We start from the raw sequence: 24,608 nt of genomic DNA, 5'->3' as shown, positions 1-24,608 counted from the left end.
GTTGAAATGAACGATTACTAAAGTGAGTATAGGTCACATTCCAATGAAGAGTAGGAAAAAATAAAAAAATAAAAAGATAAAAAAATAAAAAAAATCTCATACCCTCAACGTCCTACAATAAATGTCTTTTTTAAAAACGTAGAACTTTTTAAGGGGACATGTAATTATTGTATTGTTCTTTTTAAAAATTACAAAGATATTCTATCAAGTTTAAATATATATATAATCAAGTTTGAAATTTTTTAAAATTTTAAGAATATTTTATGAAAAAATGTAAAATATATTGTTTAAACTTAATAAGTGGACAAACATTCTGGACAATTCAATAAAAAAAAGATAAATATCTATTATGAAACGGCCAGTGCAGTGGTTTTGATGGATTAATGCATTCCTAACTCACCATGCAATACCGGTATCAAATTTGATCGTAAGTGGACTCTGCCACATTCCTGGAACAACACTATGCTACAAACCTAAGAAAGAAAAAAAAAAATAAAAAAAAAATTAAATGGGATGATAAATATGTAACGTCAAATATCTGAAATTATTGTCAACTACCGTTATCTTGGGATATTACGTTACAAACTGATTTTGACTAGGGAAAAAAGAATTTTGACTCATTTTTGGCTTCTGGGTCTTGGCATACAGTACCTTCTCTACTCCTACTACTATTTTAATAAATAAAAGAAAATCTATTATGATTTAAAGAAGCATCAAATTTAATGTAACACACTAACAACTCTAACATCAATTCATGCAAAATGATAGATCATCCACTCCGTTTGTGATTTAAAATTGTCGGTTTGACTCCCGTGTGGATTGATTTATGCACAAGTTGCACAAATATAAACAAGAAAAATATATATATATATTTGATATGATACACATGACAAGATATACTAATCAATAAATTTTATTGGATCTAATCAAATGTCCAAACAAGGAAGTACTTAGTCCACTATTTACAAAAAATAATTACATATCCAGCTAGGACAAAAGGATTTAAAATTGATTTATTAATAAAATTTTAAGTATGCCCTTCTATTTGGATAGGATATGCCGACAATACTAAATTACATTTTGTGGATGCACTGATTGAGGCTTTTATTATATATATATATATATGTATAAAAGATCTCTTTAAATTCTAATATGTTTCAATTCCATATAGACAAACACAACTATTGTGAAATTGTTTTATTATTATTATTATTATTATTTTATATAATTTTATTCAAAATGTTAAATTTTTACATTGAAAGCTATGAATATACAAATGAGACTGTTCAAATTCAGGGAATGATCAAATAGAGCCTAAACATTTAACTTAATATTCATACTTCTAAAAATGAAATGATCAAAACAAACATAAATGAATAAAATCAGAGTAAGAACACAATTTTGTGTGGTCTGATTGTGTGCCTATGTCTATAAAGCATCTGAAAGACTATTCATCCATAATTGTTGAGGCGAATATCACTACTATTTTAATCATAATAAGTCGGAAAAGTTACTCCAATACAGACACATCAATTGATCAATTATATTTATAATTGGGATTAATATGGCGCTTGGCTGAAGAAGTCTGAACATGGGTCTCTTGGGCCCGCAAAGTATGTTTTTTGGTAAACGAGCCAAAGGGAGACTTGATGACAGACACACCAATTGATCAATTATATTTGTAATTGGATTAATATGCGCTTGGCTAAAGTCTGAACATTGGCCTATTGGGCCGTGCATAGTTTTTTTTAGTAGACGAGCCTACTTGAAAATGGCCTGGACCAGTAGATATTTATTGATGAAGCCAGCTCAAGCCTTTTCCTTCCAGCTGCAGCCGCACAGGATAGTCTTATGAAACATATTTGTTTGGGCTATACTTATATAAGTATGATTGGGCTTCATTTATACAAATGTGCTCAAAAGCCCAACTCAATATATGTATTATAATTTTTTCTTTTTCCGATAAGGAAGTCAAACTCAATATTGTTAAAACTTGGTTTGTTTATTAAACTAACTTAGAAAAATAAATTCTAGATTTTGAATAAAAATGAATAAAGCGGAAAAGTGGTATGTAAAGCAACTAGTTGGTTTCCAGTTCACAAATAGGGCTTTTTTAAAGTGGGGAAGATAAAATGCCATGATTTAAAGCAACTAGTTGGCATATAAACTTTTTATATATAAGTTTCTATATATACCTAATTAAAAATAATTTCGCTTTCAATCAACTACAGTAGGTCTTTTTATAATGATGCAACAAGGACTTGCCCTTTTGTTTTCAGTTAACACAAATTTTGGCATAGGCATTCGACTGGTATGAGGCCACTTAAATATTGGTGGATCAAATTGCTTCTAATGTTTTATTTATTATTAAAAATAATAATAATAAAATAAAAAAAAATAAAAAAAAAAACAATCAAGACTTTTCTCTGAGAAAAGAAGCAAGACAATTCGCAGCTACTACTCTCTCTCTCTCTCTCTCTCTCTCTCTCTCTCACACACACACACACACACACACACACATGCCAGTTTGGGAGCCATCAGCCATATATAACTCTTACAACCATACCATATAATATGGAAGTACATCTAGAACGAAAGCGACAATTTCAATGTTTTCACGTGAACTTTGAATTATCCTCTCTCTTTGTTTTTTCCAATCTGATTTCTTATAAAAGATTTAATATACGTTGAGAAGCCTCCTAATCAGGTTTGTAGTTCTTATTTATTTATTTTCTTTGTTGTCTAGCTAGAAATTTGCTGATGTGTGTGGGGACAGATCTAGGAAGTTGTTGGAGGGGGCAAAAGTAAATTTAGTGTAATTTTAAGAGAGACAAAATTAAAATTTTATAAGTATATAATTAAAAATAAGGAAACTTAGTGGTATTGTACATACAAATTTTGTAATCGGCAAATAAGAATAAAATATAGAGCAAAAATAATATTTTATTAAATTAGAAAATTTGGAGTACAATCCTTTATAATAATATTTCTTTTCTTTACAAAGAATCAGGTTATCTGATTCAATCTCCTTTTTTGTTGGTTAGATCCAAGAGCTGCACGAGTTTGATCTTGAATCACCTTGAAATTTGGATGAAGAACGGCACAATTTGATTTGTTTTTTGTTGATCACCGTTGAATTTGTTGAAGAATAGCACGACTTTGGATGTGCTTGGTGTTCTTCGTCTTCAAGTCTGAATTATGCGAGTTCGATTCCCACTACCCACTCTCTTCCTTCTGAATTTATAAGTCTCTGGATTTCTGAACTCTGAATTTGTGTGTATTTGTGTACCCCTTTCTTCTTCCTCCAAGTCTCTATTTATAGGCTTCTTGGATTAATAGGATGATGACACGTATCTTCTCCTGATAACAAAAAAATTATAACTGAGTCCTGCCGGTTATATTAATTATTCTTAAAAATAATTATTCCAAATATATTTTATTATGAATAATTATCTTTCCATTTAATCATCTGGGCTGGACTAATTAAATAATTTAAGTAGACCAAGCTTGGACCAATTAAATAACTTAATTAAATATTAGACCCATATTTGATGGGTCAATTTGTCAAAACCAAAGCCTACTAAAATTTTAGTGTCTAGAGGTATATAACGGGTTTGTTGTTTTTATTTATTTATTTTCTTTGTTGTCTTGCTTGAAATTTGTTGACGTGTGTAGGGACAGATCTAAGAAGTTGTGGGAGGGGGGCAAAAGTGAATTTAGTGCAATATTTTTGTAATTTTAGGAGGGGCAAAGTGAAATTTTATAAGTATATAATTAAAAATAAGAAAATTTAGTGGTATATAACAATAAAATAAATAAATAAAAAAATCATATAAATTGACCATAACCATCAAACATTTTTCTTTGTATATAATTAAAAATAAGAAAACTTAGTGGTATATAACAGTAAAAAAAATAATGATAATAATTTACAGATAAATTGACCATAACCATCAAACATTTTTCTTTGTATAAATTAAAGTTACATCTAACATTTTCTTTTCAATGATCAACTCCTATCAATTTAAGTTAAAATTTTGAAATATTATATACTTAGAATAGACTAATTATATTTATTATTTCTCAAATTGTGTAAAAATATATCTCCCAATAATAATCAACCAGTGTCATGTCTGACCCCACATAATTTTTACAAACCTACTTAATATAGGGTTGATTCTTGCACCGAATAGTTACAGTGAATTGTTAGATCTACTTTTTTAATTGGCCAATTATGCAACAAATAAGGAATTGGAGTCTTCCCCTTAGTTGTATTTTGTAAAAATACTCAATTAAAAATTATTCGATTAGGTAATTCTAATTATAATAGCTAAAAAAAAAAAAAGTATAACTTGAATCAGATATCAATTTTTGAGTAGAAATTACAATTACAAAATTTTACTTATAATTTGATAAGGGGATATAAATGGAATATTGAGTAGTTCAGGCGAATTTTCTATGAGATCTTATATATGATGGTTAGATTTGATGATCTAATCAATGAATATAAATGGAAGATATCAATTTTATATTTAATTTTTTACTACTAAGCAGGATCATATTTTTTGTTCACAATCTTAGATGATAATAAGATAACACTACATGTTCCATGAATATTGTTTTTCTTTCCCAACAACATGCATCCAAGAAAGATAGAAGATTTAATAATTTAAAGTCAAACTATAAATCTTTAAAGACGACGGAAGAAATATAAGGATAGTTGGGGCTTGTTTGGTTGGATTTTAATGTCAGCAAGTTGCAAATTTCTCTAATAATTGGAAAAGCAAATGAGTTGTCCAATCTTCTTAGTCAAACCTTGGCTTCAATGCGGTACTCTGAAGGTCAATATCTCTCTGTTTCAAATATAAAAATTCAACAGAAAGAGAATTCTGAATCAAGTGTATTTGCAATTTTTTAAATATATTTTTGGTAAGCAACTTTTCAGTAATTGTTTTTTTAAACCTAAGTTCCAAATTCAATGAATTGTCACAACTAGATCTAATATGCACTCGTTTTTTTGGCGCGCATTATTTTTTTTATCATTTCTTTTACCCTTGCAAAACATAAAGAAAAGCAGTACAAATCAATAAAAGCAATTCTTAACTGCCAGAACAAGAATATCAACAGGAATATAGACAAGAACAATATTCTTGGTGAGATGACTTTTAAAAAGTTGCGCGATAGCATGGGCTACTTCATTGCCATGTCTATATACAGGATGAGAAGAAGCTTCGAAGCTTCACTTTAATATCATACTATATTGTTTGAATTTCAACTGATTTGTGATCAACTTCATAAACAGCCTTCACAATAATTAAATAATAACATTCAAATGATACGTAGTCAAATTTACAATTCAAAGCCCATAAATTTTTTTTTTTTTGGCGCCCATTAAAATAAATTGGAGTTAGACAAAGGAAGTGACCTAGCAACCGGAAATCATATCTAGAAACATTTCAATTGGTGATATAGTAAAAGAGCGTGCTTTTTTGACTTTAAATTGGGTTATATGTATGTATATATACTTCCCAATATATATTTATAATATAATATAGTTGTAAATATCATTCAAGGGTGCTGCCTAACCCTCAACAAACATTTCTAGAATCTCAACCACTTTTGAGGTTCTATGCCTACATGGAAGAACTAGGACCAATAATTCTCACAGCTGCATGTTATATACCACCTACTTAGCTTCTCTTTCTTGAATGAAATTTTCTGCTGTATTATTTTATGGGAATCGGTAAAATTTTCACATAACCTTCTGTTTTTGTAAGTTTTTGAATAAGATGATAAGCGACCAACTCATTATACCATTCACATATAATATACAGAGATGCATAGAATCACTGACGGATCCCGCCCCCACCCCGCGGGGGCCTTGGGTGTGCTCAAGCCCACCCCAAAATATATATATATATATATATATATATATATATTTTAAACCTAATTTTAGCACAACTCGAAGAAAAAAAAAAACCGATTAAGCTCAACACTATTCATTGGTTAATTTTTTAAGTCTTTTCATTCGATAATGTATTCAAAACAATCTCCTGAACTTCATGCTAAAATTGGCTTGATTTGAAGTTTGTCCAAGATCGTTGTCAATTCTGGTTAAGGCTTGTTTGTGACATGTTTAATTTGGCAAAGAAGAGAAGTATCGATGAAAACTCTATATATAGATATACATGTCTGTTTGACTATTGATGCAATAAATGCATAATTCCTTATATAGCTTTTTGCCCATAAAGAAAGCGGGACATAGTTTGACATTAGACTTGCAACTTGCATCCCACGGGATTTTAATTTTGTAAATGCAGTAACTGTAGGTAAACTGATCCAATATTTCATAGCAGTATTAAATAAACTTGTTAAGAGTACTACTGTACATGCATACATATCTATGTATATATAATTATATATATATAAAGAGAAAGAAAGCGAGGTTTGAGTTTAAAAATCTTATTTTTGCTTTCATATTTCACGGTGACTGTACCAAATGAAGAAACTATTATATATATATATATATATATATATATATTAACTACTATATATATACACATCTTTAGCCCTCAAAGATTTACATGACTGCTATGAGGTAGATACACTACTCATCATGTCAGTGACTCGTTTTCGTGGAACTCAGTTCCTACTCCTCCCCATTTTCTTCGTTCTATATACAAATACAGGGTTCTGGGTCGGAGCCTCCTCAACCCAAGAGCTTCTGAGAGGCTTCACAGCCACTCCTGACTCATCAGTTTCGTCTTTTCAATCACTTCTAAGTGATTCCACTGGCAACTACTCTCTGGGTTTTCTACGAGTCAATAGAACCCAACTCGCTCTTGTGGTCCTCCACGTTCCATCTTCGGAGCAACTCTGGATCGCCAACACCACCCGCTTGCCACGATGGTCCAAACCCACTCGGCTATTCTTCAATGGCAGTCTCGTTATTTCAGACCCTCACACGAGGGTGTTTTGGTCGAGTAACACCGACGGCGACCGGGTTTTGCTCTCCAACACCTCCAATATCCAAATACAAAAGCTCGACGATTCGCACTCTGTTATCTGGCAAAGTTTTGACTTTCCAACAGATACTCTCGTGGAAAACCAAAATTTCACAAGTACCATGACATTGGTTTCTTCAAATGGGCTTTATTATATGCGGTTAGGATCCAATTTCATCGGTTTATACGCAAAGTTCAAGGAAGGGTCAAACTCGGATCAAATCTATTTGAAGCACAAAGCAATGGAAGCCAAAGCACACATCATTGATGGCCAAGGACCCATTTACGCACTACTCAACTCAGACGGGTTTCTAGGTATGTACCAAAACGAGTCAGCACTGGTTGACGTGCAAGCCTTTAGTAGCTTTCAACAAACCGGATCCGGAATCCGCCGGGTCCGGATCGAACCTGACGGGAATCTCAAAGGGTATTACTGGACCGGGTCGAGTTGGATCCTAGACTACCAGGCAATATCCGACACGTGTGAGTTACCGAGTTCTTGCGGGTCATTCGGTCTCTGTCAACCGGGTAGGGACTGTTCTTGTCTGGACAACCGGACGGAGCACAACTCCGGCCGGTGTGTATCGCCGGAGGACAGTTACGGCGACTTTTGTAGTTCAGATGATAACAAGTATGTGGTTTTGAGAAGGAATGGTGTGGAGTTGCCCTACAAAGAGCTCATGAGGTACGAAGAAATGGCGTCACTAGAGGCATGTGAGAGTGCATGTGACATCAACTGTACATGTTGGGGTGTGGTGTACAGTAACACCTCTGGGTTCTGCTACAGGATAGACTATCCCATACAGACGTTGGTGGGTGTTGGGGATGAGACCAAGGTGGGCTACTTTAAGATGAGGGAAGGTGCAGGGAAGGAAAAAGTGGACGTTGGGTTACGAACTGGAATAGGGTTACTTTGCGGAGCAGTTTTGGTATTTGGCGGGGTTGTTGGGTTTGGTTTGTATAAGTTATGGAGAAGAAAGAGAGGTGTTAGTGGGTACGTGGAAGATGATGGTGGGTTGGGTGTGGGACCATATAAAGGCTTGGGGTCCGCAAGCTTTAGTTCAATTGAGCTTGGGGAAAGGTGACGTAAGGGATGACGTTTTCTTGGGTTGGGGTGTCTTTGGCAAGGCTACTCTAAATGCTAGGTGATTTTAAGTCGATTGTATATTAAGTAATTATTATTAGTTTATCGCAGCTTCCCATCTTTCTCAGGAACCAAACACATGAGGACATGTTGCCACGTCCTTTTTTTTGAATGATACAAGTTGACAAAACCGACAATGCTTTTGTAGATTTCATTTCTGTATATTTTAATACAAATTGCATCAACTTTTGTGTTCTTTCTAATAATTCGATGGTGACCTTCATTTGTAAACTTGCAAAATTGCAGTGCGTTGGACGAATTAACAGAGTTTGTTATATGTTTCATTATTTTAATCAGTCTTATTTTCATCTTTGTTCTTAAACTAACATTAAACATAGAGAAAATAATATTATCTTTTACTCAGATCTAGTTTGGTATGTCGGAATGGAATGAACATTTCATTTCAATCATTATCTTATTTGGTATGTGTGGCGACTTTGTGGGCAAGTGTGTGTGAGCTAATGCAGGTGGCACCAGTAGACTATCACATTAGGCGAGCTACAGGTGCAAAATCCCACATCGTCTGGGTATGAATGAGGCAAGTGTTATATATAAATTCAACACCCATCTATGACACAACGTTTAAAGTCGTGATAGTTTTTTTTTTTTTTTTTGATAACTTAGAACTCCCCAAGACACGACCCTTACGGACCCCACCCTGAAGCACCAAACTGGGGATACGGCAGCCTGCCCCACAGCTGCAATACCGGGTAAGTCGACGAAACTAGAGGCTTAGTAGAGGACTCGAACCCTGGCATCCTGTGTGGCAGTCCCAAGCCCCACCATCACTGCTAGCCCGCCGGGAGCAATCGTGATAGTTATGAACCCATCAAAACTCGGTAGTTAAGCGTTGCTTAACCTAGAGTAGTACCAGGATGGGTGATCCCTAGGAAGTCTCTGGTCCACGAGAGCCAAAAACGGACAATATTATGTCTAGCTAGGGCGAGAGTTGTTACAAATGGTATCAAAGTCTAACCTAACCGGAAATGTGGCCAACAAAGACGTTGGGCCCCAAAAGAGGTGTGATTGCATGTTCCGTAGTTAACCTGAAGTAGTATCAGAATGAGTAACCCTCTAGAAGTCCCAGGCCTTAAGTAAGACACAGATACTATTTGGACACCGCTATATATAAATATAAAATTTTATTTATATATATGTATTGAGTAATAGTAGTATTATAAAACTTTAATTCATTTTTAATTTTTATACCAAGAGTTGAAATGATTTTATATCTGATTTTATATCATATATACATTTATTTCACTATTTTGTCATAATAGTGTTTTTATTCTAAATGAACAAGTATCATTTAATGTATGCTTTGCTTGTAATCATACGTGCATAATGTCAATCTTTCTTAAAGAAAAAAATTGAACACTTTAAAATGTCTTCATATTATTTCCAAGATTCTAGAATAGAATTGTGTTATAAATGTTTGTAAGTGTCGGCTTAAGTTAGTGCGCAAAAATGTCGGTAAAGTATCCGAAAGTGTTAAAAAAGTGTCCAAAATAATAAATTTTTATTTTTATTTACAAACATGTGTATGAGGAGTGTCCAACGAGTGTCGGTGTCCGACACAGGTACGGTTTCTTCATAGAAGTGTCCGTACTTTATAGAGTATGACATTTAAATTGAGAATAACCATATACTTGGAATGAATTTCTTGACCACCACCACAACCACCGCCTTCCGCCACCACCGCCTTCTACCCCCACAACCACCACCACTTTTTGGCACCACTGCTATAACCGCCACCACGACCTTCCACTACCACCACTTTTACAGCCGCTACCTTTCACTACCACCACTTAAAATGGTTATTGTCATTTAATTCCTACATAATTTTATATTTACAACCAAATAATAGAATGAGAATGACCATTTTATTCCATTCCTATTTTTATTTCATTCCAATTTCTGCGTACCAAACTAGGCATAAGAATATAGACGAGACCATGGTATCATCTCTTTAAATTTTGTAACTTTTTCAAACTACCTATCTTGTGTTATTATTGTGGCCTTCCATGCCGTTTTGGAAGAAAGATTGTTGACACATATATGTATTATGTGATCTCATTCCTAACCGGTTACCTGATGTAATACCCCTAATTTAAAAAGATAAACCTAGAATTAATTTAATTGTTTAAGTTGCATTTTATTTATTTAATTGTGAATTGAATTTTAAATTATTTACTTGTTTATTTGAATTACTTAATTGTGTGAATTGTATTGACTTTTAATTAAGTTTCAGTTTTTATTTTAATTGTTATTTAATTGAATTTAGGTTGGTGGAATTAATTATTTAATTGTATTTAATTTTTCTGTACTATGTTAATTGAACTTAGGGTTTTGGTTTTATTTATTTTTTCTTTAGCCGACTTTGTTTTCTCGTATAGTATTAGGACTAGGATTAGGGCAACCTTAATCCTATAAATACAGGTATTAAGTTCTACCTAGGTTTTAGAAAAAAAAACAAACCTATTCACGTCTGTGGGGGTAGAAAGAGAACAGAGGAGGAATTTTGCAGTAGGAACCGCCAGAGACCTTAGAAGATGACGTAGAGATTTTGAACAAAAGTCTCAAAGGCAAGTTCTGTCTTAACTCTCTCCCTTAGGCCTCGTGTTCTTTACATACTAGATTAGTTCCAGGTTTATTGATAACATGTTTAAAAAAAAAAACAATATATGTTATCTGTTTCCATGATTAAAGTTTAAGTCGTAACTTTTATACTTGATAAACTGTTTAAATTTGAAACTTTCCTGCACTGTTTTCTATTTAAATCCATGTTAGTAAATGTAATAAGGACTTAAATAAGGGTGGGAACTTACTGGGATTTAGTTACAGCTTCTAGGAACCTTGGCAGGGAAGTACCGGAGGTGAAAACGACGCCGAAAAAATAAAACACGGAGAAGAGGAGGGAGAGAGAGCCAGCTCCTTTTGGATTAGAGCCGACTCCAAGTTTTTTAAGAGCCTGCTCCATTTTGCTTCTTTCAGTTTTTCTTATTCTGTCAACGTGTTCTTCAGTTTTCAGTGAGGAAGCTTTTTGGTTATTGAATTTTTAAGTTTTCTAAGGAGAATAAATACTGTATTGGAAGTTTTAAAGGTTATCCAGAGTAGGATTAAAGTCTCAAGGGATAGAATAGTACAAATTTAAACACCGAGTTTTAATCGTTAAAATTGTATGGATTTCTTATGTGCCTCACAGACATGTTTGTATTCGGACATTTATATTTCTTAATTATATTAGAATTTTCTGTGAGAGCTTGTCCACTGCTAATTACGTATTTGTAGAATGGAAATATATGCTAAAAATCTATAATTTGCTAAGGATTAATTGATGGTCAAATTGTAAAATTTAATGCATCAATTTGTTGGACAGGAGATTAAAGGTATGATAAATTGCCTAAATTTATTATACAGGTTATGGAATTAAGTAACCTAATATTTATTTAGGCTCTGTTAATTATGAATACTGGGAATAGACTTATATTTACAGACACAGTTTTGTGTGATCTAGCATTGGCTTCTGCGATGTGATTTCAAGTAATGGCTTTTGTATAGTGGTTTTATTTAAGCATGTTTGTTAATATACTCTAATATGCTTAGTATGGAATTGTTGATATTGATATTTATATTGTCAATACTTTATCAACTGTGGGTTTTATTTAAGCATGTTTGTTAATATACTCTAATATGCTTAGTATGGAATTGTTGATATTGATATTTGTATTGTCAATGCTTTATCAACTGTTGGATGGATGGGATTGTATTCACCGGTATGGGACGGTGTCATACTAGGTTTGTATTAGCTCAATTTGCTAAGTCCTACCTATTTTGGAATAAGGGTACGGGTTGTTAAATAAAATCCTCCTTATATATATGAGTCAGTGCGGTTGAATACGCCGAACGACTTACTGGATTTCTTGTTAATGGTTAGGAACGGAGTTTAGATATATATTTTTGATACCGCGATGTGAGCTTGAGTCTCAGCGTCGATGGTTAGGGTGCATATATGCAATAGGATGCATAGCTGGCTGTGAGGGTTGAGGTATACCCTGTTTAGGCTTAGGTACTCATACCCACTCTGGTGCGCTTTGCGTGATGCCTTCTATTCAGGTTGAGACCCTCTTCATAGTTTAACGAGAGTCCAGTAGTGTGGATATATTTATATATGGATTATTAGTTATTATTGAACTATTTAGTATGTACATGCGTACCGAGTCTCTGTTTGGATTGTTGTAAGATAAAATCAATCACATTCTATATAAAACTCTTACTTTTAGTTCAATGTAAAAAGAATAATTATTTTTTATGCATAATTATCACAATATAACCGGCCCGGCCAGTTATGATTATGTAATTATCGAAAAAGGACATATATCATCATCCTACTAATCCAATAAGCCTATAAATAGATGCATGGAGGAAGGAGGAAGGGGGAAGGGATATAGAAATTGAAAATTATAGAAATCAATAATTCTAAAGTAAAACATAGAAACTCTGTCAAAGAACTCTATACTATTATTAGATGTGCAAAGAGTTTTAATATTTAAGTATTTATTTATTTTTATAAAAAAAATATTTAAAAAACTAAAATTTAAATAAACCTATTTATCTATTTATTATTATGAATTTTTTAATAAAAGAAAATCTAATTAGACAATAATTATTAATATAAAAAAATATTTGTTAATTGATATATATATATAAAATTTTTTCTAAAACTCTACCACAAATTATCTTTTATTATGAGTTTCTTAATAAAATTAAATCTAATTAGACAATGATATATTTAAAGAAAATAAAATAATTTCTATAAAACTCTATCACAAATTACCTATTTTATTTAAAAAAAAATTATATCAGACAAAGATATATTTAAAGAGTTTCTATAAAACTCTAACACAAATTACCTATTTATCTATTTATTATGAGTATTTTAATAAAAGGAAATCTAATTAGACAAGTATTATTAACATTAAAAATTATTTATTAATTGATATAAAAAGAGGTTTTAAAAGAGTTTCTATAAAACTCTAATACAAATTACCTATTTATCTATTTATTAAGAGTTTTTTTTAGTTAAAGTAAATCTAATTAGACAAGAATTATTAAAATAAAAAATAATTATTAATTACAAAATTACCTAATAATATCAATCACATTCTATTTAAAACTCTTATTTTTAATTCAATATAAAAAGAATAGTTATTTTTTATGGATAATTATCAAATATAACCAGCCCGCCCAGTTATGATTATGTCATTATCATAAAAGGACACATGTCATAATCCTATTAATCCAGAAAGCCTTAAATAGAGGCATGGAGGAAGGGGTACATAAATTGAGAATTCTATAAATCTAGAATTACAGAGTAAAATACAGTATTTATTAAAAAGAGTTTTTATCTATACTATTATTAGATATGCAAAGAGTTTCAGTATTTATTTATTTATATAAAAAAAAATATAGACACTAAAATCTACATAATAAAGAGTTTCTATAAAACTCTAACACAAATTACCTATTTATCTATTTATTGTGAGTTTTTTTAATAAAAGGAAATCTAATTATAGACAAGTATTACTAATATAAAAAATTATTTATTAATTGATATAAAAAGAGGTTCAAAAAAGTTTCTATAAAAAACTCTAACACAAATTACCAATTTATCTATTTTTTATGAATTTTTTAAATAAAAATAAATATAACTAGTCAAAAATTATTAAAATAAAAATATTTATTAATTGATAGAAAAATAATTTTTAAAAGAGTTTATATTAAACTCTAACACAAATTACCTATTTATTTATTTATTATAAGTTTTTTAATAAAAGAAATTTTAATTAGACAAGAATTATTAATAGAAAAAATATTTTTTAATTGATATAAAAAATAAAATAATTTTTCTAAAACTCTATCACAAACTACCTTTTATTACGAGGTTTTTTTTTTTTTTTTTTTTTTTTTTTTTTTTTTTAATAAAAGCTAATCTAACTTGACAAGAATTATTAAAATTTAAAAATATTTATTAATTGATATAAAAAGAGTTTTTAAAAGAGTTTCTATTAAACTCTAACACAAATTACCTATTTATTTATTTATTATAAGTTTTTTAATAAAAGAAAATCTAATTAGATTAGAAAAACTCTACCACAAATTACCTATTTTATCGTCAATAAAATTATAATACATTAGACAAAGATATATTTTAAGATTTGTTATAAAAACTCTAATACAAATTACCTATTTATCTATTTATTTTGAGTTTTTTAATAAAAGGAAATCTAATTAGACAAATATTGTTAATATAAAAAATTATTTATTAATTGATATAAAAAGATTTTTTAAAAGAGTTTCTATAAAACTCTAACACAAATCACCTATTTATTTATTTATTGAAATCTAATTAGACAAGAATTATTAATATAAAAAAATATTTATTAATTGATATAAAAAGAGTTTTTAAAATATTTTCTATAAAATTATAACACATATTGCCTATTTATCTATTTATTATGAGTTTTCTTTAATAAAAGAAAATATAATTAAGCAATAATATATTTAAAGAAAATAAAATAATTTTTTATAAAATCTATCACAAATTGACTGTTTTATTTTCTATAAAACTCTATCACATTATTTACAAAACATTCAACCGTGCATCGCACGTGCTTTTTCCTAATATATATATATATTTGTGTGTGGGTTGTTTTTTATTTTATTTATTTTAGTAATATATACACCATATGCAAAAATGCCAAGTTAAAAGTCAACTTAGAAATCTTGTTTTTCTAAATTTTATGAATGAAATAATTATTTGATTTAGGAAGGATATTTTGGTATTTTTAAATAAGAATTTAGAGGGTATTTTAAACCTAAATAATAGTTTTTAATGCATATGTAATTATTTTACCTAACTCGACCAAATTAAAAAATTAACTTTAAAAATAGACTCATTGGTTATTTAAAGTTTCTAAATCTATTTAAGTGTAATTTTCCCTTTTATAAAACCATTTCCTACTTCTATAAAGTTGTTAAGCGTCTAAAGAAATATTGCTACCAAAAATATTAAAAATAATTTAATTGTGATAAATACTTGTTATACTGTGTCACCAAACATTTTAAATATATATATTTTTATTTTTATTTATTTATTTATAGACAGTAATTTTAATAGCTCTATTGACAAATGATTTTTATTTTTTATTTTTTATTTTATTTTAATTCTAACAACAACTCTAAATAAGCTTTTATACAGAGATTGTAACTTAAAACACCTCATTTACCCAAAATTAAGTTTAAATGTACGACCATATATATTAGAGATTGGGAGACAATTGACCTTCTATATGTTCAAACTGCAACAAAATAAGGAGTAATATTGATAGAAAGTAAACCTATAGTAATAATAAATTTTGCGAATTATAGAATAGAGGATGTGAGGGAAAAAGATTATTTGCATAGTGTTATGTATATCAATAAGTGGGGTCCACGAATTCCTAAAGGCATCAGACTTTCCTGTTGGCGTATGGAGTACGATTGTTTTTGTTGGCTTACATGAGAAGCCTCGGTATATGCCTATAAATAGGCTTCATGTATAATGAAATGAGATAGAAAAGAAAAAAGTTTATCTCGTTTTATTTGTTATACTCATTCTCTCTCTATCTCAGTGAACATTACTTTTCATTTCTATAATACATATTATTCTCTTAAAGAAAGAATTCGAAATGAAAGATCTCGGAAAGACAAAATTCTACCTTGGGCTGCAGGTTGAATATTTTTTAAGCGGTATTCTCATCCATCAATCAACATATACAGAAAAGATTCTGAAACATTTTCATATGGATAAAGCCTATCCATTGAGCTTTCCAATGGTTGTTCGATCACTTGACATCAAGAAAGATCATTTTCGTCCTCGAGAGGATGATGAAGAACTCCTTGGTCCTGAAGTGCCCTATCTTAGTGCGATTGGTGCTCTTTTGTATCTTGCAGATTGCACGAGACCCGATATAAAATTTCCAGTCAATTTATTAGCACGGTACAGTTCTGCACCAACTCGCAGACATTGGAATGGAATCAAACACATATTGCGATATCTTTGTGGCACAACTGATATGGGCTTGTTTTATCTGAAGGCACCAAATTCTCCATTAGTTGGATATGCAGATGCCGGCTATCTTTCTGATCCACATAAAGCTTATTCACAAACAGGATATGTGTTTTCCTGTGGCGGTACTGCTATATCATGGCGATCAATGAAACAGACAATGATTGCAACTTTTTCAAATCATTCTGAGATACTCGCAATTCACGAGGCAAACAGGGAATTCATTTGGTTGAGATCAATGATTCAACATATTCGAACAACATGTGATCTCTCATCAATAAAAGATAGCCCAACAGTATTATATGAAGATAATGTGGCATGCATTGTACAGATGAAAGAATGGTATATTAAAAGTGACAGGACCAAGCACATCTCACCAAAATTCTTTTATGCACATGAATTCCAGAAAATGGGTGATATTGATATTCTGAAGATACGTTCATGTGAAAATCTAGCAGATGTATTCACTAAAATACTTCCAACTACAACATTCAAGAAACTGGTGCACAACATTAAAATGCGTCAACTAAAGGATCTTCAGGGTTGATCTAATGAGGGGGAGCAGTTGATCAAAGAGGTATTGGCATGCTGTACTCTTTTTCCTTCGTCCAGGTTTTGTCCCACTGGGTTTTCCTGACAAGGTTTTAATGAGGCAGTTTTAATCTATGCAATACCATACACAAGAATACTGTACTCTTTTTCCTTCACTAGGGTTTTGTCCTACTGGGTTTTCCTCAGTAAGGTTTTAACAAGGCATATTCTTAGTGTAGTTTTGTGGACCTCAAAGGGGAGTGTTATGTATATCAATAAGTGGGGTCCACGAATTCCTAAAGGCATCAGACTTTCCTGTTGGCGTATGGAGTAAGATTGTTTTTGTTGGCTTACATGAGAAGCCTCAGTATATGCTTATAAATAGGCTTCATGTATAGTGAAATGAGATAGAAAAAAAAAAAAGTCTATCTCGCTCTATCTGTTATACTCATTCTCTCTCTGTCTCTCGTTCTCTCTCTATCTCAGTGAACATTACTTTTCATTTCTATAATACATATTATTCTCTCTCTCTATATATATATACACTCTCACATATATTTTATTACACATAGTATTTTGATTCTTTTAAATTTTGAATGAGGAACTTATTCAAACTTCTTCTTTAATGGGTGGGTGGCCCTTCCCATTCACGGATATGCACAATTTTCTTTTGATACGTTGTACACTTGTACAACTACGTTTATGCTAACCAAAGCACACGTGGGTCGAGAAATGAAATATATATATTTTTTTAATATAACATTGGTAAAAAATATATTATATTACTTATGCAAAAAAATATCATATTTTTAATTAATTAAAATTAACACATAACTTTGCTAACAACTTCCTGTCCATCTATCTAATTAGCTAAACTCACTCCACCCGATTAGCTTTTTCCTCCTTTTTTTTTTTTAATTTTTATTTTATATATATATATATATATAAATCAACCACTAACTTTCTTTTTAATAACATAAAATATCCTAATCCAATTTAAAAACCAAGACTATGCTCTTCCAATTTTAACATTACTTACAAATCAAGACAGATGTTGACAATAGGGTTTAACACAAGTCCAAATGTCAATCCAGCGACCTGCCTCTTTTGGTTTTTCCCTGGTTTTGACCATTGCATTTGCTTGCACCCACCAATTCATTAGCATGTGGTTTTGATGTCAGCCTTTTAAAATTCCCTTCATTTTAAACCTTTAATAACCAGTAGTAGCCTCCTCCTCAGTTGACAACTGTCCGTGTGTTGGGCCCAACTATTTCCCCTACCGGCCCACTGTTTAGACAGTTTTAATTTGCTCAATCTACTTTGGCTGACTTAATGAGAGTTTATGAGTATTATAAATAATTTGTAAAATATATTTAAAAAGTAAATTTCATATTCATTGACATTTAGTTCAATGATCTGAAGAATATTGTTCAAGTTGTAAACGAAAAAATATATGATAAAGCTAGGGAGAGCTAGGATTTTAATTCGGGACGCAATGTAAACAAAAAAAAAAAAAAAATTATAATTTAATTAAGAAGGATAAAAAAAAAAATACATACTATATACATCATTCTTAAGTGTAAAAAAAAGAACGTTAAGAAGTATGAGGCAAAAAAAAAAGAAAAAAAAAAGAAGAAGAATAAAAAGGAAAGAAAAATGAGAAATTTGAAAGGAAAAAAAGAAGAAAAGAATTTGAGTAAAGAAGGAAAATTTAACCTTTTTTTTTAAGGAAATCAAAGGAATATTAAGAGTAAAAGAAAAAAGTAAGAAAAATTTAGAAGATAATTTTAGAAATTAAAAATTTTAAGGGGGCATTTTATAGAAATTTTCTTTTAAATATACTAATTAAAATAAAAATTACTATATTTTATAGCGAGCGGAGTAAGGTAGGCACACACTGGCTCCGCCCCTGGACAAAGCCATTGCAATGACATAAAATTATTGATATCTCAATTACAAACGTACAAAAAAAAGTTAATGAACATTAGTTTAGATAGTGTAAACCTTCCACTTTAGAAAGAAGTTGAGTGTTCGGCCCCTTTTAGAAATACTATTCTAAGTGTGTGTTGTAGCTGAATATCTTAAAAAAAAAAAAAAAATGTACATGAAAGATTGCTTAAATTGATGGTTCAAAATAGTACATGAAAGATTGCTTAAATAGATAATTCAAAACATTATCTTAGTATCTTAGAATTGAAAGTTAAAGAAAAAATCGTTTTAATTTAAATTAATTTTTTTTTTTAATATCAACTCCGAAAGACCATGCCAAAAATAATTGTAAAGCAAAGACAAAAATTGCAGCAAAGCAATTAAGACTCGGCACATTACCAAAGAAGAAAGAAAGAAGACTGGACTTTAAAACCATTGTGGGCCGGAAAGACTAATGTTTTGGCCCAATAGGAGAGGGGCAAAAGGGTAAAAGGGAAATAAACCGCCTAAGATCAATTTCGTGCAAAACAAGCAGAGATCGATATTCTGGATGCTTCTCTTTCTAAAATAAAATCCTTCCTCTCCCCTCCTCTATCGCTCCCGTCTCTCAAATATTCTCTCTCTGTGTTCAAGCATTATTCTTATCAGTCTCTAGCTACCTAATCATGTCTTGCTACAAAGGAAAATATTCTGGTAAAGTCTTATATATCATTCTTTGTATTTTCTTGTATCCTGTTCCTTGGTTAATTAATTTTGTTTGTTCGTTTGATATAAATTTTCTGTTAACAAAGCACTGTTGGGTGTTCTAAATCTTTATCATCTTGGTGACTCTTGTTATTCCTTGTTTTGATTTTTCCAGATCTGAATTCCTTTCTTTGGTATATTTAGTTTTTAGTTTGGGTTCAGATATAATATTGTTTTGGAGATCTTATATCGTAACAGTAAGTTAAATGATAAGATTTAAGTTTGTTTTATGTGCAATTTTACTATGAGGTATATTGAAGCCGGTGATCTAGTGCTTAAATATTGTTGTGATCTATTTTTTGAGATAATTTTTTAATCGATTTCCCTCGAGTAAATTAGTTATACTAGTTAAATTTGTTTATACTCTTCAGTTAATTTAGGTTTTTCCATAGTTATATGCTTAATTAAATAAGAAATCTACATAATTTGGTGAATTTGCCTGTAACTGAATATGTAAGTTTCCTGTTGTGGTGGCTGTTGATCAAACTCATTAGGAGTGACGGGCACATTGAAGAATAATAAGATTATGTTTTTCGAACATAATAAATATAAGAATTTAAAAATATTGCTCAATAATATTGATTTCCACATATGAATTGAAAGTATAAAAAATTTGAGGGCGCTAGAATGAAAATATAGAAGATTTGTGGTGGGGAACTTGCCCCCAATGTCTAATAAGCTTTGTCATCACAATTGAGATACAATATTGCTCTATTGGATTTTGGGTTCTTGGCCCTCCAAATCTGAAACGCTTCACTTCTCTAATCCAGTATGTCATAATAAGTGTGCTACAATAGTATTTGTTTTTAGTAAAATAAAAAAAAAAAAATGGTTATGCTTTATATACTTGGATCCTCTCCTCTAAAGGTGCGGTTTGAGCGTTCTTCAACAAATGAGATAGTGGCATCATGTCATGTCAAAGTTTAATGTGCATCATCAACTTTGAGTTGGTGATGTGCTATCTTCTCATCCATTGATGAATGTTCAGACCTCTCCTTTAGAGGAGAGTATCCAAGTCCGTGTTTTTTCATAGTAACCTTTCAGTGTTAGCAAAAGAATTATACGATTTCAGAAACAAGTGCATGGAATAAGACTATCTTGTTAGTGATTAGTGATTTGAGTGCCAATATATTGTCAGACTATTAGTTTGTCTCTTTGTTTGGAATTTGTAAAATTATACTGTTTGTGCATTTTGAAAATTTCCAAGACTTTTGTGGTACAAATGAGATTGAACATTGTATGGTTTTTAACTTTTACTGTATGTAAAAATTATGGGATATTAGTTATTACATAATTATTCTTCTTATCCTAAACTTTTTAATCTACTTTTGTCTTATTTTAATACCTGATTTTTTTATATACAATTAAATGGTTCTAAAATTGAAGTAGATTTGGTAGTTTGTAAAACAGTTCATGAGAGGCTAGTATATTTTCTCAAAGGAGGACAAAATTCTTAGTTGTAGCTTATTATGTCAGCTAGTGTTTTTGCTTCAGCTTTCGTGAAATAAACTATCTTGGTTAGCACATTGTTGTCCCTAGTCTATGTGATGAAGACCAATTGTCTTTAATTAAATTTTCTTTGTTGACATTGTTCTCTAATAATGTATGTATTGTAAATGAAGTCCTTCAGAATTTTTTTTTCCAAATTTGTACTTAATTTCGAATATTTTTTTGATAAGTCCTACACCTTATGCACACTAGATGCCTTATGCACACAAGACATGATGGATGTATTGTTGATTGGACTTTCTACTTCTATTTGGTCCGGTGTATTCATGTAGTAGTGAGTGATTATTTCTTTTCCTGCAAATTCATTTTTTTTTGGATATTTATCAAAACCTAATTACCTTGTAAACGACATATTCTTTGCAGATGAGCTCATTGCCAATGCTGCTTACATTGGTACCCCTGGGAAAGGTATTCTTGCTGCTGATGAGTCAACTGGAACAATTGGCAAACGCTTATCCAGCATCAATGTTGAGAATGTCGAGGCAAACAGGCAGGCACTTCGTGAGCTCCTCTTCTGCACTCCTGGGGCTCTTCAATACCTCAGTGGAGTGATTCTCTTTGAGGAAACCCTCTATCAGAAGACTGCTGCAGGTATATATTGTAATAAAATTGTTATTAGTTTATGAAGAAGGCTTACACTACAAAACTACGGTTTTGTACCTTACGGGTATATAACCTGTGACTTGGTGCAAATTAGTAAAAGTGTAAAAGATATTGAATTGCCTTTTTAAATTTTTTCTTGTCTAGATTGGTAAAAATAATTTTTTCTTTTATGTGCTATTTTTTTTTTTCTTTTTCTCTCGATTTTGCTGCTAGGTATTTATCCACCTGACAACGATTCGATCATGGTTTTATTTTGATGCAGGCAAGCCCTTTGTTGAGGTACTAAAGGAAGGTGGTGTCCTCCCCGGTATCAAGGTTGACAAGGGTACTGTTGAGCTTGCAGGCACTAATGGTGAGACCACCACCCAGGGTCTAGATGGCCTTGCCCAGCGATGCCAGCAGTACTATGCAGCTGGTGCTAGGTTTGCCAAATGGCGTGCTGTGCTTAAAATTGGCCTCACTGAGCCATCTCAGCTTGCTATCAATGAAAATGCCAATGGGTTAGCCCGTTATGCCATCATCTGCCAGGAGAATGGCCTGGTCCCCATTGTTGAGCCTGAGATCTTGGTTGATGGCTCCCACAGCATTGACAAGTGTGCTGATGTCACAGAACGTGTTCTTGCTGCAGTCTACAAGGCACTCAACGACCACCATGTGCTACTCGAAGGAACTCTGTTGAAGCCCAACATGGTGACTCCTGGATCGGATGCTCCCAAGGTTGCACCAGAGGTTGTGGCTGAGCACACAGTTCGGGCCCTGCAGAGGACCGTGCCTCCTGCAGTTCCTGCTATTGTGTTTTTGTCTGGTGGTCAGAGTGAGGAAGAGGCTACTCTCAATCTTAACGCCATGAACAAACTCAAGACGAAGAAGCCCTGGACTCTAACCTTCTCCTTTGGACGTGCTCTTCAGCAGAGCACCCTTAAAGCTTGGGCAGGAAAGGAGGAAAATGTGAAGAAGGCTCAGGCTGTATTCCTGGCCAGGTGCAAGGCCAACTCGGAGGCAACCCTTGGAACTTACCAGGGTGGCGGTGCCCTGAGCGAGGGTGCATCAGAGAGCCTCCACGTGAAGGACTACAAGTACTAATCAAGTTAAGGTTTTGCTTGTTAGTGATTTAGGTTTTTGCTAGTATATTGCGGTATGGCTACAATGTGTGTTTACTATCAGGCATAGGAGTTTGTAGACTTGTGGTTGAGACTTGTGGTTGACTAAAGTTTGAGGAACATTTTATGTTTTTGTTATTTCTAGAAAATATTAATGTTACCTTTGAGCATTTCCGAAAAATATTCATTTATTTTTACGGTGGGTTCCATACTCTAGAACGAATGGCGTTTCTGTTCCCATTGAGATTTTGAACTGAGTTTACAGTCTCTACACATTTTGCCTATGGAATTCATGTAGCTCTGTTAAGGAAGAGGATACTTCAAGTTGGGAGCTTTCGAGGTTATAAATTGAATATTAATATCTCACTCATATATGCCTATATGCCTATCTTGGAAGTGGGACAAGCCTAATCGATTCTAACGGTTTCAGAAAATCTTGAACTAAACCGAATCATTTGACTAAAGGAACCAAATCAAACCAAGCCGTGAGAAACCGGTTTGATTCGATTTAGTTTCACGATTCCATTTTATTATTATTTATCACCTGCTGTAAAAGTATTCATATTTTAAAATAGCAAATGCACACAATAAACTAATTTGACTAACACATCCAGCATCACTTTTGGAACTAAAGTGAATACATTTAAAATTGTTAAAAACCTAATACATTCAGAACAACAAACATTCAGTCACTGTACATTAGGACCGTATGATTAATAATTGTTACAAACTTTTAAGTGATTTGAATTGTATGATTATATTATATATAATTTAAGGATTTCAAACTGTGACCGACCTAAATTGTTAGCAAACCAAACCAAATTGTCAGATTCAATTTGATCCGATTTGAATTTTCAATTTGACAGAATTTTTGTGCACCCCTAGCTCTGCCTTTGTTTCAGGTGCCCGTATATGCCTAAGTCCTTCCCCCATCCGCCGGATATGAACGTCTGGTGTGGTGCTAAGACGACAACATTATTGGGGTTTATTGGACTACATTCAGCCAGGTATGAGATGGGTTCCATTTCCCACCTCAATCCTATTTATGCAGCCCCTTAAATTAATACTTTTCGGGTAATATACCTCGCATTCTTTGGAATAAAGGATGAGTAAATGAACGTGCTGATAGGGACGGTTGAGGTAGATACAAGAGAACCGTAAATGCATTAATTCACTTGTTAGTTCCGACAAATTCATTTAATCTTTCTTTTGTCATGTTATAATAAATAAGTAATACTATGTTTAGAATTTGTAAGAGACAGTGCAGGTACAATAGCATAAAAACCCTCAATTTTCCTCATCCCCTCCTTGTCGTGTAAATTAAATTGCACGTCTCCATCAACAAACCCCTTCTCACCCTACATTACAGACTTATCAGTAGCCAAATTCAACTCAGCTGTAGTATCATACATAGGTGAAAAAAAAAAAATAATAATAAAATAAAATGAAGAAGACATTGAAATTGTTGTTGTATGGTATAGTCATTTGCAAATTGTAGCACTCGTTGAATGGGGAACATTTGATGGACATTCCTCCAATGAGGTTAGGAATGTCGCAGCCCTTGAAAAATGGTGTTGGGTTTGAGTTTGAGTTTGGCACGGACATTTCTTAATGGATTACCAATGTCGTAGCCGTAGATTTAGAAAAAAGAAAAGGGAGAGGGGAACATCTGATAACATGTAGTAACAGTCATTGTCTTGTACATTTTGATGTCAGGGCAGAAGTAATGAGCCATGTGAGATGTTGTTTTAGTGGATGTATATATCATCGCTAATATTTCTCCTATAAGGAGGACTAAATGATTAGTCTAGTGCATGAGATTTCCACCCTTAACTGCCGAACCTAGGCATCTCATTCACAACAAATAAAATAGAATATATCGAATAACAAACAACCAAAAAGATACCAAACAAAAACGGATAGAGGAGATCAAG

The 24,608-nt window shown here is 31.9% G+C and overlaps 2 protein-coding genes across 2 annotated transcripts; both read left to right on the top strand.

The window, feature by feature from the left end:
• The first annotated feature begins 6,598 nt into the window (after nt 1-6,598).
• Nucleotides 6,599-8,277, top strand: LOC132315030 (PAN domain-containing protein At5g03700). The gene has a single exon (XM_059813792.1). It carries the CDS (start codon nt 6,617-6,619, stop codon nt 8,087-8,089), a length of 1,473 nt encoding a protein of 490 aa, XP_059669775.1. The 5' UTR covers nt 6,599-6,616; the 3' UTR covers nt 8,090-8,277.
• Nucleotides 8,278-19,252: 10,975 nt separating this feature from the next.
• Nucleotides 19,253-22,855, top strand: LOC132312935 (fructose-bisphosphate aldolase 6, cytosolic). The gene is made up of 3 exons (XM_059811505.1): nt 19,253-19,411; nt 21,335-21,562; nt 21,837-22,855. Exons 1-3 carry the CDS (start codon nt 19,384-19,386, stop codon nt 22,655-22,657), a joined length of 1,077 nt encoding a protein of 358 aa, XP_059667488.1. The 5' UTR covers nt 19,253-19,383; the 3' UTR covers nt 22,658-22,855.
• The last annotated feature ends 1,753 nt before the right edge of the window (nt 22,856-24,608 follow it).

The sequence above is a fragment of the Cornus florida genome, unplaced genomic scaffold (genome assembly GCF_030987335.1).
Source record: "Cornus florida cultivar Cherokee Brave unplaced genomic scaffold, ASM3098733v1 CherokeeBrave_3.0.0_Hap2_Chr06, whole genome shotgun sequence".
NCBI classification, from domain to species: Eukaryota; Viridiplantae; Streptophyta; class Magnoliopsida; order Cornales; family Cornaceae; genus Cornus; species Cornus florida.
The sequence above is the reverse complement of the archived record's forward strand: the minus strand, read 5'-3'. Positions and strand labels throughout refer to the sequence as shown.